This window comes from Lactuca saligna, chromosome 2 (assembly GCF_052625555.1).
Source record: "Lactuca saligna cultivar CGN05327 chromosome 2, ASM5262555v1, whole genome shotgun sequence".
NCBI classification, from domain to species: Eukaryota; Viridiplantae; Streptophyta; class Magnoliopsida; order Asterales; family Asteraceae; genus Lactuca; species Lactuca saligna.
Window position 1 is genome coordinate 176,672,763 of NC_136418.1, and position 20,521 is coordinate 176,693,283.

Sequence of the window (20,521 nt, forward strand, 5' to 3'; positions counted from 1 at the left end):
CTTGATGGTTTTCTGACATGGATTTACTTGGGTCGTGAGTTGTTACGTTTTGTACCTTGAAGAAGAAGAAACTAGGTAATCAAGCCTTGGTTGGAGTTAAGCTTCTAGATCCAGATTCTTCATCACAATTGCAAGCCACTAAAGGTATAAAGCTCTCATCATGATGTTTCTTTATCATAAGATCTAAGTTAGGGATTAAAACATGCATGTTATGGTCTTTTGAGGCTCTTTGTGAGTTTGGGTCACTCCAAGAGCCTAGGATTCTAGATCTTGCCTTTTTTGAGTTGGATTTGATATAAAGTTGGAGTCTTGATGCATTAAGTCCTCCCATGCTTGAGTTATTGGTCACTTTATGAAGTTTAAGTGCTTAAAATCATCATTGGACCTTTTTAGCCATGTAAAGGCTAAAGCATTTGACTTTATGGATTAAGTCTTTGAGGTTCCGATATTCTGAATTTTGGCGTCATGGCATAAGGTATTAAGACCTTAGGGTGAATTTTTGGTCAAAGGTCGGGAACACCACGCACTCATCTCAGGAACGTGGTGCATTCCGACAAGCATTCGCGATCCTCGGTCAGGACAAGAGTGCCCATCGGTCCCCCAGGGAATGCATCATCTTCTTCTAATCAGTGGAGTGTTTGGTTGTTGGGCTTGGATTTAACTTTGGTTGTGGGCCTTGTTGTTTGGGCCTTTGGGCCATTTGAGATTTATTATTGGATAAGGAATTATTAGGCTTTAGGATAAGGCCTATATGATGGTTGGGCCTAATTTAGAAAATTAGGCCATTAGTGGGCTTTTATGGATCTTCTAGTTTTAGGATTGGGCTTTAGTTTTGGTTCAAGTTGAGTTAGGGGTAAAACAGTCATTTTACCCTAATAATGGATTATGGATCATAGTTTGGAACCTAATTGCTAATTAGGTGTTATATTGGTATTAATAGCTCGGGAAGTTGTGAGGGCATCATCTAAGGATTTCTTTTGGTGATCTTGTATATTCGAGGTAAGTCTCCCTTCATGAATGTTACGGGTCGAAGGCACCAAGGCCGACCCTTTATTTATTGTATAATGTGATGGTTGTCAGTGTGATAATTATCATTGTTCATGTATTGTTTGATGATCATGTGATTTATGTATGTTATTATTTGGTTGTGGTAGGGGTGAAATAGACCTCGTAACCAGTTAAAATAGACCGGATGGTAGTCGGGCACCCAGATATGCTTGGCAGGGTAGGTCGGGCAACCCGATATACCTGACACGGTAGGTCGAGCACCCATATATGCTCGACAGGGTAGGTCGGGCACCCATATATGTCTGAAAGTATGTTTATGTTGTATGTGATTTGGTGGGGGAAACTCACTAAGCTTTGTGCTTACTGTTTTAGTTTGTGTTTCAGGTACCTCTAGTTCGAAAGGAAGAGCCCATATTGATCGCAGTGTACACACCTATGTTTTTCCACAACTTATGGTTTTGGGAATCACTCTGATAATTGTTTTAACTTGGAATACCTTAATGTTCTAATAAATTAAAATGGATGTTTGAATCTATATGTTAAAAAATGAAATTTTTATCCTTGATTTTTGGGAAGTTACATACCTCCATTTTACCTAAACCTTCCATGTGCTCTTCTTGTCAGATGGCGAAGGTACAATGGTTACCTTTTGTAAAAAATTATAAACGTGCTATGAAAGTTTTGGATATTATACACTTGACCTATAGTGCCCATCCCCAGTTTGTTTTGTTGACTCTTATCGTTATTATGTTTCATTTGTGGATAACATTTCTCGCTTTACGTGGTTCTACCCCTAAAGACCAAGTTCGGGTTTTGTGATATATTGGATGTGTTTCTCAAGTTTGTACATACTTAATTTAGCACCAAAGTAAAAGTGTTTGCAAAGTGATGGTGGCACAGAGTTCTTGAATCGCAAGTTCCGGTGTTTACTTGACCATAATGGCACGTTTCATCACGTCTCTTGCCCTACACTCCCACTTAAAATGGTAGGGTGGAACATAAGCATCGACATATTGTCGAAACTGGTCTTGCAATGATGTTTAATGGCAAAATTCCTCCTGAGTATTGGGTTCATACATTCAATTCCACTGTTTACATTATTAGTCGACTACCCTCATTCGTCTTATGTACCAAAACCCTGTATGAGTTGCTTTATGGTACACCACCCTCTTATGCTCACTTTCTCCCATTCAGGTGTCGGGTTTACCCGTACTTATGAGACTATGCGGATTATAAGTTGTCTCCATGCAACCTTCCTTGTGTGTTTATTGGACATTGTTCTCAATATAAGGGTTTTCAATGTTTGGAGCCGACTACCCAATGAATTTTTATCACAAGGCATGCTAGGTTTGATGAAACCTCCATTCCATTAATCGACAACACTATGGCTTCTTCTGCACATATGCTCACTCTCACCTACTTTCACGATGCATCGTTCCGAGCTCCTATATTACGTCCCATCACCACAACATCAACACGTTCTACCTCCTTATCTCCATGTAATCTCTGTGTCGATCCACCCACATCTTCCGATGCTTCCGATCCAAATCCAACGTGGATCCCACTGGTGTTCCCTTCTCTGACGATGATACTACTTACTCTGACACCAATGATACTTCATCCACTGCAAGTGTTGACTTGTCTGCGACCAATGCTGCTCATACTAGCAGTCCGCCATCAGCTGCCTCACTACCATCAGATGCTTCACCAGTGCCAACTCTACCTGTTCCACTTGCTCACCCGATGATCACATAGGCAAAAGCTGGCATTATTAAACTAAAACATCGAGCGGACATGGCCAGATCCCTGTCTCATGGGCTTCTTGCAGACTTCACACTTCTAATGACCCCAAAAGGTACAAAACTATTGCTCGTACTCCTCACTGGGTGTAGGCCATGAAAGATGAACTTGAAGCTCTACGTTGCCACAACACTTTTACCCTAGTTTCTCGTTCCCAGAATCTCAATGTTGTCGGCAGTAAATGGATCTTTCGCACCAAATATCTCGCTGACGAATTGTTGGATCATCACAAATCCCGTCTTGTTGCTTAAGGTTTCATCCAAATTCCGAGATTAGACTACTCTCATACATTTATTCCCGTGGTTAAGGCGTCCACTTTTTGCGCCGTCTTATCTCTCGCTGTTGTGCACAAATGGGATTTTCACCAACTCGATGTCAATAATGCTTTTTTCTGAACGGCTCCTTAGATGAACCTGTGTACATAGAGCAACCACCATTTTTTCACAATGCAAAATTTCCTAATCATGTAGGTCATTTGAACAAAGCTCTCTACGGCCTCAAGCAGACCCCGCATGTATGGTTTCATCGGCTTAGCATGATCTTGGTGGCAAATGGGTTTATGTGTAGTCGAGATGATCCTTCTTTTTTTGTGTTCAAAAGAGATGCTTGCATTAATTTTCTTGTCTATTTTGATGACTTGATCCTCACAGGTAATCAGGAATCTGTAATCCATTCGTTTTTTTGAGAAATTGCATCTCGAGTTTGCCATCAAAGATCTCGGTCGTTTGAACTATTTCTTTGGCCTTGAAGTTACTTACACTGATGATGGCATGTTTCTTGTTCAATCCAAATACGCTCATGACATCCTCAAGTGAGCCGACATGCTAGATTCTAAATTGGCCACCACTCCTCTTGCACCAAATGCGGTCTTTGTCACTACCGGCGACCCTTATTGTGACCATACTCACTATCGCTCTCTTGTTGGTGCACTTCAGTATCTGACGATTACACGACCCGATATCTCATATGCTATAAATCAAGTCAGCCAGTTTCTTCAAGCACTGACCATCTCGCATTTTCAAAGTTTCGTATGGATCCTTCGCTATGTCAAGGGCACCGTATCCTTTGGCCTTACCTTCTCTCATCGAAAGGTTCCCTCTACTCTCCTCCGGTTTTCAGACGCTGACTACGTTGCTGTCTTGAGATGCGGCGTTCCACTTATGGCTACTCCATCTTCTTAGGCAGTAATCTTATCTCGTGGAGTGCTAAGAAACAACCCACCATCTCCTACTCTAGTTGTGAATCTTAGTATCGGGCGATGGCGAACACTGTTGCTGAACTCGTTTGGCTCACTCACCTGTTGTGTGAGCTCCATGCTCTTCTGGCTACTCACCCCACTTTACTATGCGACAACAAAAGTTCCTTGTTCCTCACACAGAATCCTGTCTCTCATAAGCGTATGAAACACATTGAACTTAACTACCACTTTATTCGAGAGCTTGTCTCTTTCGGGAAGCTTCAGACTAAGTTTGTTTCTACCAAGATTCAAGTAGCTGACATCTTCACCAAGATCCTTCCTTATCACCAATTTGAGTTCTTCTGAGGCTTGCTCACCATTGGTCCTCCATCATTCAGCTTGAAGGGGGATATTAGATGTAACACAAGTAAGTAGTGTTTTTTTTGTAATACTTATCTTCTATATGGTTCTGTGTGTAACTTCATATTCTATTTATTGTATCTCTTTGCCTCTTGTGGGTATCAGAGAGTCATTCCTCTCAAAATGCTTACAGCTATAAGGAACAACCTTAAGCTCATGAGAAGACCTAATTATATGCATATGTTGTTAAAAGACCATAATAATGTTTGTTGATTTCTAAGGTTATTCTCTCCCATTCTAAACAAAGTACAAGCATCCAATTCACTCTAATACATAAATTGTGATGAATTTTAACTATGAATTCAAACATCAAACTTAAATAATAAATGATTTAAAACGTACTTGAAAATTTTCTTTAACACAATACTTATGTAGATTGCATTATAGCACACCATTCTCTACTAAAATGTTGTTGTCATTTAGATTGAAACCTTGTATGATTTATTTTTAAAATACACAAAATCCCTTAAGTTTGAGAAAAAAATATGGTTTACCCTACGTTCAAATTTATGTTTGTATTTGAGAAGTTTTTGTCATAAATGGATTTTATCAAAAAAATTTAGAACAATGAGATTATATAGAAACCCCAAACTAGCAAGACGTTAGAGAAAAAAAGTCAGAATAAAATTAAGCATTATTTGACTTTTATCAGGTTTTGCCCTTCGTAACCGGTCACCCATGTCATGTCCGAAGCGCATGTGACATAATTAAGCCAAGTAGGATGCCATGTAAGTGAGATGTGGCCAAGTATATGTTTGTGTGTATTATCTTTTGTATCATGTATGTATGTGTTGTAGGTATTAATCTAGTATAGATAAAAGAACGTTTTTTTTTTTTTTTTTTTTTTACAAATTTAGTAGAGATTATTGGAAAAAGCTTATTAACAAGAGAGTTTTTTGAGATTTAATTTGAAAACACAATTGGTGCATTGGGATGGTGTGCAGTGTGCATGATTGTGGTGGCTTGCAACCGTGACCATGAACACTTACATTGTAAGTACTCCAAATGGCCTAACTCTAAAGGATTCACCCGGTAGTTTAAATGAGCGCCACAGTACATTGTCCTTGCAAGTCATTTTCATATATTGTCCGCCTAATGTATATTTACTTCTCTCTATCGTCTAATATTCCTCATAGGTGCTACTAACTACCAATATGGAATGTCACCAGCCCATGTCTTAAAGGAACATCCCCAGCCCACACATCTTCCCAATATCTTCTTGAAGAACAAAATTTTATGTCGAACATAATTTAATATAAAATGGAAATCTGTAAAAAAAAACTACAACAATAGTTTTATATTCTTTTGTTTGATTTATTTTTTCCTAGTTCCACACAACATTTAAAATTCCAAATCCATTGTTATTTTATTAAAATAAACATTAAATTTTTGTTTGTATTTTATACATGCCACATAAACCGAAACCAATATGAAAACAAATATTGGATATAATGAAAAACAAATATTTCAATAAATGATTAGTTAACATAAATATATTTGTTTTTTAAAATGTAATATATCCTATTGAAAACACAAACTAAACTCACCTTATATATACAGCACCCTTGTTTGAATAAATCTAACTACCTTCAAAACAAAAGTGACTCTACCACCAATTACTCGAAGTTGAAAGAGATAGTTGTAAGTAATGCCCTTTAACTAATTATGATTATTTTTTATTTTCTTAAACCTTGTGTACAAGGAATATTCTACATTTAAATAAAAATCTTGGTTATTTTCTGTGTTCAAGATGTTTAAAAAAGAATTTGATTAATGTCTATTCAACTTTGTTTTAGAACTAAAAAAACTAACTTTGTTTTAAAACGTTCCTTATAATTTGTTTGGTTAATATTAGGGGTGAGCATGTGAACAAAGTACCCGCTTTAGGAACCGGAATTGCCATGGAATCACCGGTTCTGGAACCGGAATCGCCTTAGGCGGTTCCGGTTGCAGTTCCCAAAGATTTGGAACCGCCTTATACGGTTCCGATTATGGTTCTTTGTTTTTTGGAACCGTTAACCGCTGGGTAACCGTCGGTAATATATATATATATATATATATATATATATATATATATATATATATATATATATATATATATATATATATATATATATATATAGTAATTTAAACGACTTACACAGTTATGAAAGATTTATTGAATAGTTTAATTTGTTATTGTGTAATTGTTATCTGTGATGTAAATTAATTAGTTTCAAATTTAGCATCAAATTGATGTCTACACACAAAAAATGTTAGTACGTTTGTATGATTAATTTTCTATTTAAATGGGTCACACATGCTTTTTAGAGTTATGTTACAATTATCGTTCAATTCTTACTTCTTGATGCTTAATGAATGACTTGTTTGATTTTATTGATAATTATTTTTTTGTAAGTATGGAAAATATATAGGTTTTTTTAAGATATTAAAAGTCTAAAAAACTAATGAACCGGGTACCCGTTTTGGAACCGCTACCCGCCGGTTCCGGTTCTGGTTCCAATATTTTAGAAACCGGTATCACCAGTTCCAACTTTGTAGGAACCGCCAGTTCCGGTTCCAGTTCCAATCAAATATGGCGGGTACTTGCCTATGCTCACCCGTAGTTAATATAGATGTATGTTTTATATTTTAATGGTTTGTGTTACCTTTTCAGAAAACATCAAACATGACATTTCCAGTTAAATATACTTTTCAAATTGATTCGTTTAATACCTGTGATCGATTCGTACGAAAAGTCAAAGAGACACTTTTTGAGCTTGATGATGTTTTAGTAGTAGCAGTGAATGCTAACAACGGGGAAGTCACCGTCATAAGTACTTCTCAATCTCCTGAAGGAATCAAATCTGCTCTTGAGGGTGCATTTCCAACAAAACAAATCTTTCTATTACAAGAAATTATTCATCAAGATCCACCATCTACTCTTTACACACAACAAACCCCTGATCAAAGTTCGTTTGATCTTTCTAGTGTGGCTAGATCATTGCCAATTGCATCTGATCATGTTGATGGGTTACAAAATGTGGAGATTGAGTGTAGTAGGATCAACCAATCAAGTACTTCTAGTTCTGGATCTATAGTCAACAATACGACTCCTGCACAATCATCATTAAATATTCAACAATCAGAGAACTATAGTTGGATTTACAAAATTGAAGAGATAGATGATGATTAACTCAAGATCAAGATTATAGCTAGTTATCCGACTATATACTAAAGGGAGTGAACAAGTTATATAATTTTATGTTTTTAATATGAATAAGACACAACATGCAATAAATGAATGAGATTAAGACATATTATAACACTATATATGATTTATGATTATTGATTTTTTTTCTCTTTCCTCTATAACATAGTAATCTCCCGTGTTTGATCCAATTGACTAATTGACATTTATATTACGTTGAGCAGTATCGGTTGGTTGAGGTCCCAAAAAAAATTTCCATTCTTTAAGGTGTACTATACATGTCGAGCTTTTTAATATTATGCTAATTTCTTACAATTTATTGCTAAAACCTTTAGGAATAAATACATTTATATACTTTGGCCTACATATAAATAATAAGTAGTTTTATTTGGAGGAGAAAAAGTTACTTAATTTCTGAGAGCTCGTTATATTTCCAACAACTGATGTTGAATTTAATAATTAAACTTCATTGTCAATTTTCTCGAAGGAGCACATAGTTAGAATACATATATTTATAGATGATTTGTATACAACAAATTTCTTCTATACACAAAAAAAAATGTATTTTAAAATGTTGTACTCTACAACCCTTTCAAACATAAATTATTGTGTATAGAAAAAAAAATGTTATGAATTAATCACTTTCATGAGTGAGGCTCACTTTTGGATCCCATGTCAACCTAATATAGCCAACCCTTTGGCCTTATATTGATACAAGTATACATTGTATTGTACAATTATGTTTAAAGATGATGAGAAACACTATAATCAATATTGCATCAAAGATTGTTCGATCCTTCTTTTCTTTTTTCTCTCGTAAAAATCATCCTCTATCTTGGCCGCATCCTTCCTCGTGCTAACACCATTTTTACATGCTCTCTTCTCCCTTTGGATCAACATGATGAGCACGTCATATCACTCTGACTAGGTTTTCAGTGTCACCAACATCAAATCCTACATACCTCTTATGCTAGATCTCGATCGCCTCTTCTATGACGTGTGACGGGGGATCTCATCCTTTCATTGCATTGGGTTTGATGTTATTGAAAACATAAATGACACCTAAAAAGAATCGGCCCCAAAACCTTAGGATCCTGAATGGAAAAAATTCGACATGATTTTGAAACTTTGGATCTATGCACCATTTCTAACATGGATGAGTTTCGAATATGATCATCGGTTTTGAATGGGTTCTTCATATTCAAAATAATATATGCATCTAAATGAGCTACATATGTATGTTTTATAGATTATTCTATTATACAAAACATGCTAATACACAAAACCAACAAATACAACCTTAAATTTAGCACGAAGAAGTTTGAAACTAATCAAAAAGTTTTCCACTTGTTGTTCTTGAACAAAACCCTAATTTGAAGGAATAATAAGTTAGGTAAACTTTAAACGGTGAATACATAAATCAACCTATCATCTTTCTTATTAGTATCATAGATTTATATCTATGAAAAATAAAAATAAAAATAAAAACTTATTCAAATTTACGGTAAAATAAGTATGTAAGTACACCCTAAATTAGATCATTGGTTGATTAAGAGTTTTTCTTTAAGAGAAAAAATATTAGAGTATATTATTATTATTTGTATTTTACCATGTTCATTTATAACACGTTGGTATACAAGGTTAGGGAATTCAATATCGAGCAACTACATAGGTTTATAATTTACTTCGTAAAAATTAATTCAATAATCATAGTGGCGCAATGGAAGCATGGTGGGTGTATAATCCACAAGTCCGAGGATCGGAACCTGGATATGATAAGAGAAGCTTTCGTTTAGTTTTTAACTAGTTTATCCATGCATACATCTAGGACATCATTTCACATATTTTCCATTGGACTTCATTAGTTGGTCTCTTTACCATATACTAGTAATCAACTGACAAGCATTTCATTATCCCGAAGTCAAAACAATTAATTTGTTGGATATAATAACTTAATAAAAAAAATTAAATTAAAAAAAAAAGATATATATGATTATATTAATATTCCAATGCATTTGACTATTTAATCTTGAACAAAAGTTTATATTTTAATCACTAAACCCTATAAAGATTAAACCTATAAGTTAATGGGTATAAAACCATTTTAGTAAAAGATTTTATTATGTAAAAAGCAAAAACCAAACGAAATGCTCATATAACGTTACATAGTGAGTGCACGTCAAATGTGCCAATATCTAGTGAATATGACCAAAATTACACATTAATGGTATGATGCATACAACGATGTGCTTATGGCTTGTAGCATGCTCATATTCCAAAGTAAAAGTAAAGTTGTAGCAAAGAATAAAAAGATACTTCTTGAAATTAACTTGTTACATAAAACCTTTTGCATGTATTAAGTTATTGTGACTAAATATAATGGGATAAGAAATATTTCTGTCATCCATCCTTCTTATCATTTTTAGAAAGTTTGAACTTTTCCAGGAAACTATTTTCGTCTCACTAGTTGTACTTTCAGATCCATTATAATTACTTAGACATATTACGAGTAATGAATCAACTAGTGGTTTCACGTGTACAAACTTATGATTATTAATTTGTTTTTGATAAGGCCCATAATCCAAATCTCTCTCATGTGGGGCGTCTATTTAGATATGACACATAATATTCTTATATTTTACCAATATCTGCAGGGCCGGTTCGGAGATTTTAAGGGTCCTGTGCTAAAAAGAAAAATGAGGCCCTAAATATAATTTTTAATATATAACGTAAACAAATTTAAGACGGTGAATTGTCGTTACGGAAAACTTAAAAGTAAACAAATTAATTAAAATGGAACATATGGAATTTTATAAGAAGTTCAAGGGTTAATTATGTAACTTTTAAAAACTGATTTGCTAAACATTGGAAGTAAGGGTTGATTATGAAATATATAGCATAAAGTAAGGGTCAAAACTGTAATTTGAATTTAAAAAATCAAAATGTCGTGCATATGAATCGAACAGACTATCGCTTGGTTGAAAAGGAGAGACGCTTTTGCCAGTTGAGCTATACACATTTTATGGAAAAATTTGAATAGTTTCATATATATTTGATTATTAAATATATAACTTAATTAAAACTCGGGCCCTATTTTTTTCGGGGCCCTGTGCGGCTGCACCTCTTGCCCTCCCTTAAAACCGGGCCTGAATATCTGTGATTATATTCTCATCAAATTATCAAATGTTAATCGCTTATATTATAATGAATTTTTTTATAATTTCTAAACCTTATATCATCTATCCAAGGCTTTATAGGCTATAGCCCAACCATGTATTTTGTTATGCATATATCAAGATAACAACTAGTGAGTAGAAGACTATTAGACCAAATGAAGTAGGTTGTGGAAATGGTGAAGTGAAGTCTATATGGAATGCCTTTGCTGCAGTGAACAACATTCTATTGAATGGTATGCGTCTCATGGAAAGAGAACTTGACTCCCTAATGTCAAGCTCCTCCTCCTCCTTATTATCTCTCTCTCTCTCTCTCTCTCTCATGGCAAAATGAGAAAAGTGATATACATTTGTGGTGTATGGTATTCCTAATGGTAAAATAAAGTGGAGCTCGACAAGAGCTCCCCTTACTCCCTCTAGCCTTATGGTGTAACATCCATAAAAAATCACGCCAAATTTAAACTTTTTAAAACATTTTCAAAACCAAAGATTATTACAAAACCTATTTCCGAAATAGTATAATGTTAGAGTATCCCAGAATCAATCATAAAAATCATGAAATATGAGGAGCTGTACGATCACGTCATTACCTTCCCGCGATCATTAGAAGTTTCTAAAACAATAATCGATAAATGTAAGTTCGAAGGCTTAGTTAGTTACCCCCAAAATACAAATGCCATAAAACATATCAATAACATATAAGCAAACAACATGCATAATGAGCCTTCAGCCTGTCTGGACCGCCTCGCAGACCTTCAACCTATCATGAGTGCTCTTAAAGCCTTCGACACGTTTGGACTGCCTCGCATGGCCTACAACCTATCCAGACCGCTCGCCGGGCCATTGGCCTGATTGAACCCTCTTGCAGGGCCTTCAGTCTATCCGGACCTCCCTGGGTATATTGGCCTTCAGCACAAAGCAAGACCGCCTCAACCCAACCCCCAATCAAACAAATATGTGCACATAAATATCATACGTTAGCATATATAATAGTCAAACCGATCTAACTGATCACTAATCATAGCAACATCCTATAACAAGGATACAGACCTAACCGATCACTAACATAACATCATCCTATATACCAGGATACCAACCTAACCAAGTCACATAAGCATATCACCATCCTAACTACCAGGATGCAAATCAATAAGTATATCATGAAATAACCGGATACAAATCCGTAAAGGGACGAGGTTGGTGCCTTCGACCCTGTTAGTATAGTGAGGACAACTCACCTAGCAAGTAGTGCTTAAATGAACTGAAAGTCTCCGATCATTGTCTCACCAAAAATCCCGAACTTTCCAAATAATAAATACTAAGTCAATACATGGGATATCAATCTTAACTAAGGGTCCACATAATCCATTTTGTCTTTTCTCTCTATTGGGCCAAGGCGCAAATGCCAAATCCATGATCTTAAAAGTCCATATATCCAAAGCCCATTAATGGCCCGATTTTCCTAATTAGGCCCGGCTTCCTAATTGGGCCTTATTATAGGATCCATTATCAAAACTGGCCCAAACATAATTATTCAGAGAGTCCAGCAAGTCCCAAGTCCAGTTACTCCAAAGGCGGCCCAAACCCCGAAGCCCAATTCGTCAAAAGTCCAACAGAGGGCGTACGTGGGGCATACTCCTTTGGTACGCTGGGCATACTTCCTTTTGTGTTGACCACCATCTGGGTGGTTGACTCAGTATGCTGGGCATACAAAAACTACACGGGGCATACGCGAGTTTCACCAAAACTCTAATAAGTGCTTAATAGCTTAAGCACTTAAGCCCAAACTTCAGATCCATCGACCAAATATGCCTAAGATTCATAACGTCTCAAACTTTAACACTTTGGACGTCTAGAAAGAGCTTAATATGTGGTCTTAATCCATTAAGACCTTCGTACTCCACGTATGAGACACTTTAGCTATTGGGACATCATTTTTATCACTTAGGACCTCTTCAAGGATCTGAAAGGGCAACTTATCTGTAACATCCAAAAAATACAACCAATTTCAATTTTTCAAAACCACCTGATTTTCATTAAAATGTTTACAAAAAGGTTTTCAATACAAGTCATTAGAGTATTCCCAGAATCACATTGCTACAAAATCATGAGGAGCGGTACGATCACGCCTTCGCCTTGCCACAGTCTCCTGAAGAACCTGAAAAACATTAAACCACAACTGTAAGCCCGAAAGCTTAGTGAGATACCCCCAAAATACCAACCACGCATACGCCCTTCCAGGCTACGACCTTCCGGTCCAAAACATATAAAACATTCATAACATAACAGAACATAAAACAGCCATGCATATCGGGTCTACCGTGTGACTAGTCCGCCGTATCGGGCCTTCAGTCCAACGGATCCATCCTCCGTTTCTAGTCATGTCCTTCGAGTCTACAGTGGGGTTGGTCCGCCCGCATCGGGCCTTCAACCCACTGGTCCACTCTCTGAGTCTACAGTGTGACTGGTCCGCCCGCATCGGGCCTTCAGTCGGCCTGGTCCACTCTCCGAGCCTCGGCACGTCTGGTCCGCCCTCGTGGGGCCTACAGCCTATCCGGACCGCTCGCTGGGCCTTCGGAACAACCGGTCCGCCCTGGGTATCTTGGCCTACAGCACAAAGCAGGACCCACCTCAACCCATCTCCAGTCCAAACAACCATGCGCACAAAACATACATTTATATAACAGTCATAGTCAACAAACCGAGCAAGCAGATCACATAGCATATCATTACCCTAACCGGGTTACCGACCTAACCGGTCACTAGCATAGCATCACTCTGTATATCGGGAAAACTGACCTTAGCAAGGCCTCCTAGCATGTACCATCCTAGCTACCAGGATGCAGACACATCAAACAATAATATAATAACCATAACCGAATCTCAATACAATAAAGGGCCGGCCTTGGTGCCTTAGACCCTGTTGATATAGTGAGGATAACTCACCTCGAAACTGCCGGCTGAAAAGATAAGATCCCGCTGCTCCGAACTCTAACACGAACTCCTCCACTAAACATCAAAACATACAACTCAATAAATACCCTTAATTACCAAAATACCCCTGGAAGACAACTGGTCAACCTTGGACGAGTCAAAGTCAACCCCTGACTGACCCTACTCGCCGAGTCATCCCGATGACTCGCCGAGTCCTTATGCTCAGAACTTCCCTCAATTAGCAACCCAACTCGCCGAGTCACTCCAAGACTCGTCGAGTCCAACAACTCTGAGTCCACCCGCACCCACTCACCGAGTCATCCCTTGACTCACCGATTCATCGACTCAACCAGAAATATTGGGACTTCCTCGACAAGACTCGCCGAGTCCAAGGCCATCTTCAACCTACTCGCCGAGTTGTTCTTCCAACTCGTCGAGTCCCAGGCCATCTTCAAGAAACTCGTCGAGTCCACCCATGTGACTCGTCGAGTACCACCGTTCTGAATCCATACAGAAGCATCTCGGGCCATGCAACTGATCCAAAACATAGATCCAACCTCCTACAATCCATCCATCACGTAAAGTGGCAAACTTTACGTGAATCTAACGAGATCTAAGCCATATTCACCTTAAAACCAAGGTTGGTACATGGTGACTTCACTAAGCACACAAACACAGGAACTTTAATGCACTCTAGGCCCTCAATATTCTAGATCTGAGGTAGCAACCTCAGATCTAACCTCCAAACTCCAAAACATTGCAAGATATACTCCCCACAAACCCCAAAATGATGAAACTAGGAATGCACAGCCTAAGGACGAAGATATTACCTCCAAAAGATGCCTCAACAGCAGCCAAACTCGAATCCAAGCAAAGCCCTTTGATCCAAGCCACTTCTCCTTCAAGATCTCTTCAAGCAACACCTCTCCAAGCTCTAATTTGCTCCACAAATGATCTCTCCACGAATGTAGGGTTTCTGGAACTCAAGGGGGAAATAAGGGAGGCTGTGGAGGAGTATAATGCTCTTTATATAGGGCTCAACCCCGAAAATTAGGGTTTTCTCCATACAACACCTACTCGCTGAGTCCATCTAGGGACTCGCCGAGTAGGCCACTTGACACGCGACCATGACTGCGACCTGACTCGCCGAGTCATCCATGGACTCACCGAGTCATCCTCTAAAACTTACACTTTCAGCCCTTCAACTCTACTCTTGCGATTCCGGGATGTTACAATTCTCCCCCACTTAAATTAGGCTTCGTCCTCGAAGCCTTCGGCATCTCATCTTCAAATTACTTTCCACGACGCACCACTTGACCTTGACCGAACCAAGTCCCTCAAGGAACAACCATAGAACTAGAAGCTTACTTTCTCCTTCCATACGGTGTCCCCACCACCTACTCAAACAGGGCACCAACTGTACCCTCCGATAACCACACTCAACAACCGAGAATTACCCATGATGCTTTACTGCTCCAATTCTCATCCTTCACTTGACTCATATGGCTATAATGCCTCGAACCATCGGATTCCCGATCCGAATTCCACTCTATCCATCCCATGACGACCAAAAGACCCATTCTTCCATTTCGGAGCAACTCCTCCGGGGTTCTTCTCTCGCAATCACACACACATGCTGATCTAGCTCTAGCACCCTCAGGTTTGGAAAAACTGATACACTGATGATATCCTCGAACATCCTTCCAGGATGAACCGCTAAAACGTAGCCAAAACCCTGATCAGAATCACACTGAGAGTCCAAGACTCTTTCTCTGTATCCCTTCCGAATCCCTCTCCCTGGCTCTACATCGCGGTATTCCCTCCGCGCCCAGAGCAACATATCAAGTCGAATGAGCTTTTATTCCACCGCCGCAACACGCTACTCAAAGACCATCGACGGACCACTCCAATCATAACTCTACACTGCCGCTTTCACTTTCGTGGATTCGCATTCCCTTTTCGGAATTCCATTCCTCCCTCTTTCCTTATTAAGGAAACCACTCGTCCGCCCAGTCACCATGACAGGCACCATGGTGCTCATCCCACGCTACATTACCTCTTTAAAGCGTACCCATCATCCATGCATTACCACTACCCTGACTCTCATCACAGGGACTCTCAAGCCCATGCACTACCTTCACTGCTCAAGATTGCTACCCAGGGCCAGACCTCCCAATGTAATCACACTGCAACATACGCAACCCATAACCTCAATCCGATCCAACAATACTCGCAGAGTCTTCAGCATGACTGGACCGCCTCCCCAGGCCTTCAGCCAATCTGAACCACTCTCAGAACCTTCAGCCAATCTGACTGGACCGTCCTCCGAGCCTTCGGTCTGACTGGTACGCCTACCGGCTTACAGTCTATCCGGACCGCTCAACTAGCATTCATCACTCCGAACCATCCCTTCGGGAAATCCTCCCGTGCATACCGTTCTAGCCCTCTAGGGGTTCCGAACTCTATCTCCATCATACATGCTCGATCCCGGCCTGCTCCCATGCCTTCCTCAATCAACTGCTCTAGGTATGTATTCCGCCCCGCACGCCTGTTACTCCCTCATACGAGCCTGCTCTCGACTAATAGAAATACCACTGAATTCCCCAAGCAGCTAGACAACCTCTCAGGCCCAACGATCATCCGGAGAATTTCCAATTCTCCCCCACTTAAGACACTGACAGTTAGTCACTGGTTGCCATCACCGATCTCCCCAAGCAACCTTGCAGGAATCAACACATGCACTCAAAATGTTTTTCACCAGCACCAACAACTTTCATACAATCATGTTCCCATGCTGCACAACCTGCTCGAAAGGAACCCAATCTTCAACTATCAATTCCTCAGACTACAGAATCTAACTGGCCTTCAAACCAACGCCGCATCCGCCACCAATCCTCACAAAGATAATCAACGATAGCTCGAAGTACAAATCCATAACCATAACGATCCTTCAGGGAACAAAAGATGAAATCTCGATCACAACTCGCCAAACCCTCAAGGAACAACGGATGCCACACTAAAACCCGAAACGCAATTCAACGAAACCAACAGATAACAATACTCCACAACAATCATAAATAATCAAAACATCGGAAAGAAACATACCCGCAGCAGCAAGCTGAAAACACAACCCTAAGCCCTTGGGGGCTCCGCTCCACCCTGATCTCCACCTGTGATCCTCAACGTAGCCGGTGCTGGAGCCTGCACCGGTCCTGTAGCAAGCCGTGGACAGTTGACCTTCAAATGTCCAACCTGATGACAATGATAGCATATCCTCAAATCCCAAACCGGCACTGACTGCCGACAATCCCTCGCATAGTGTCCCTCCTTTCCGCACTTGCGGCATGCTCCACCGGACCGACAAACCCCGGCGTGACCCCTTCCACACTTTCCACAGACGTGGCTACCCTGATCTCCCATCCTGGAATCAACGGTCTTAGACCGTTTCGTCGCCGGCTGCGACTGAACCGGAGCTTGCCTCAGTTCACGCATCTGTAACTCAATCTCTAACTCACGCCGCCTGGTGGCCTCCTGCAACTCCAGCAAAGTCTCGCACCTCTGCGCAAACACAAACTGTCTGATGTCTCTCTTAAGCATACTCAGATACCGGGACATCTGAGCCTGTTCCGAAGCGAACTCAGGGAAAAACATCACCCTTTCAGTAAACATCCTGGTGATTTCCGTCACCGATTCCGAATCCTGTTTCAGCTCCAAGAACTCCTGAGCCAACCTCTCCCTCTCGACCTGTGGAACATAACGAGTGCTGAACATCTCTCTGAACCGATCCCATGAAATCGCAGCCCTCTGCGCATCCGAGTACGACCCCGTGGTCAATCTCCACCAATCCTTTGCTCCGAGCCTCAACAGGTTCAAAGCACACCTCACCCTCTGATCAGCAGGGCATGAACACGTGAAGAAACATCCCTCCACATCTGATAACCATCTCATAGCAACGATCGGATCCTGAACTCCATCAAAAGTGGGAGGCTTCGTATTATCGAAGTCCCGATACTGAAAACCTCTACTGGCTCCTCCCCCTGCCGCTGCTACTGCTGCGGTAGCCGCCGCGGCAGCCGTCTCCGTGAGAGCCGCATAGCGCTCATCAAAATACTCCACCATGGCGGTCTTGATCGACCCAAACAACTCTGGCAGCTCAGCCCGAAACAATGCAGCAACCTCATCATGCAGGACCTCACGAATCCTTGCATCCAACTCGTGCGTACTCATCTGACTAACAACCTCTGGCTGTACAGACCCACCCGGAACTCCCTCTCCTGCTCCTGATCCTGACCCGGATCCACTCCCAGCGTGCCCTGAAATCTCCATACTGAAAATAAAACACCAAATCTCAGACATATCCCACTATCCCGGGAACCAGCTCCCATCCGAACCCTGGAGGTCATGGTTTCCCTGATACGCGTATGAGTCCGTGCTTTTAGTAGTACGGGCCCATACTACCTTCCACACCAACCCATATTTGTATGAAGTACTCCCACAACACCCTAGCGATACACATAACAACGCTCTATCCTCACAACTAGAGGAACACTAGAAATCTCTCACAAGGAACCCTAGGCTAGCAGGCATCATAAATCAGGCAACTCATCAATAAATCCTAAAGATCCCTAGCCTAACTCTAGCATGCTGTTCTATCAAAGCTCAATAAAACAATTGTCATGTATGGTAATTTGGGGTTACTTACTGGCTCCGGCTGATCGTACCTCCGCGTCCTCCTTTACTTATTTTGAAAACCATTTTAAATTCTCTTTTTGAAAACTCTCCTCGATTTGAGACTGGAGTCACACAAGTGTTCCTCCAATTCACTCAAACCAAGGCTCTGATACCAACTTGTAACATCCAAAAAATACAACCAATTTCAATTTTTCAAAACCACCTGATTTTCATTAAAATGTTTACAAAAAGGTTTTCAATACAAGTCATTAGAGTATTCCCAGAATCACATTGCTACAAAATCATGAGGAGCGGTACGATCGCGCCTTCGCCTTGCCACAGTCTCCTGAAGAACCTGGAAAACATTAAACCACAACTGTAAGCCCGAAAGCTTAGTGAGATACCCCCAAAATACCAACCACGCATACGCCCTTCCAGGCTACGACCTTCCGGTCCAAAACATATAAAACATTCATAACATAATAGAACATAAAACAGCCATGCATATCGGGTCTACCGTGTGACTGGTCCGCCGTATCGGGCCTTCAGTCCAACGGATCCATCCTCCGTTTCTAGTCATGTCCTTCGAGTCTACAGTGGGGTTGGTCCGCCCGCATCGGGCCTTCAACCCACCTGGTCCACTCTCTGAGTCTACAGTGTGACTGGTCCGCCCGCATCGGGCCTTCAGTCGGCCTGGTCCACTCTCCGAGCCTCGGCACGTCTGGTCCGCCCTCGTGGGGCCTACAGCCTATCCGGACCGCTCGCTGGGCCTTCGGAACAATCGGTCCGCCCTGGGTATCTTGGCCTACAGTACAAAGCAGGACCCACCTCAACCCATCTCCAGTCCAAACAACCATGCGCACAAAACATACATTCATATAACAGTCATAGTCAACAAACCGAGCAAGCAGATCACATAGCATATCATTACCCTAACCGGGTTACCGACCTAACCGGTCACTAGCATAGCATCACTCTGTATATCGGGAAAACTGACCTTAGCAAGGCCTCCTAGCATGTACCATCCTAGCTACCAGGATGCAGACACATCAAACAATAATATAATAACCATAACCGAATCTCAATACAATAAAGGGCCGGCCTTGGTGCCTTAGACCCTGTTGATATAGTGAGGATAACTCACCTCGAAACTGCCGGCTGAAAAGATAAGATCCCGCTGCTCCGAACTCTGACACGAACTCCTCCACTAAACATCAAAACATACAACTCAATAAATACCCTTAATTACCAAAATACCCCTGGAAGACAACTGGTCAACCTTGGACGAGTCAAAGTCAACCCCTGACTGACCCTACTCGCCGAGTCATCTCGATGACTCGCCGAGTCCTTATGCTCAGAACTTCCCTCAATTAGCGACCCAACTCACCGAGTCACTCCAAGACTCGTCGAGTCCAACAACTCTGAGTCCACCCGCACCCAACTCACCGAGTCATCCCTTGACTCACCGATTCATCGACTCAACCAGAAATATTGGTACTTCCTCGACAAGACTCGTCGAGTCCAAGGCCATCTTCAACCTACTCGCCGAGTTGTTCTTCCAACTCGTCGAGTCCCAGGCCATCTTCAAGCAACTCGTCGAGTCCACCCATGTGACTCGTCGAGTACCACCGTTCTGAATCCATACAGAAGCATCTCGGGCCATGCAACTGATCCAAAACATAGATCCAACCTCCTACAATCCATCCATCACGTAAAGTGGCAAACTTTACGTGAATCTAACGAGATCTAAGCCATATTCACCTTAAAACCAAGGTTGGGACATGGTGACTTCACTAAGCACACAAACACAGGAACTTTAATGCACTCTAGGCCCTCAATATTCTAGATCTGAGGTAGCAACCTCAGATCTAACCTCCAAACTCCAAAACATTGCAAGATATACTCCCCACAAACCCCAAAATGATGAAACTAGGAATGCACAGCCTAAGGACGAAGATATTACCTCCAAAAGATGCCTCAACAGCAGCCAAACTCGAATCCAAGCAAAGCCCTTTGATCCAAGCCACTTCTCCTTCAAGATCTCTTCAAGCAACACCTCTCCAAGCTCTAATTTGCTCCACAAATGATCTCTCCACGAATATAGGGTTTCTGGAACTCAAGGGGGAAATAAGGGAGGCTGTGGAGGAG

At 40.8% G+C, this 20,521-nt stretch overlaps 1 protein-coding gene across 1 annotated transcript; it reads left to right on the plus strand.

Moving 5' to 3' along the window:
* Positions 1 to 6,004: 6,004 nt before the first annotated feature.
* LOC145029373 (uncharacterized) lies at positions 6,005 to 7,617 on the plus strand. Its single transcript, XM_078977925.1, has 2 exons — positions 6,005 to 6,046; positions 7,062 to 7,617. The coding sequence occupies exon 2, from the start codon at positions 7,074 to 7,076 to the stop codon at positions 7,578 to 7,580; it is 507 nt and encodes a 168-aa protein (XP_078834051.1). The 5' UTR covers positions 6,005 to 6,046; positions 7,062 to 7,073; the 3' UTR covers positions 7,581 to 7,617.
* The last annotated feature ends 12,904 nt before the right edge of the window (positions 7,618 to 20,521 follow it).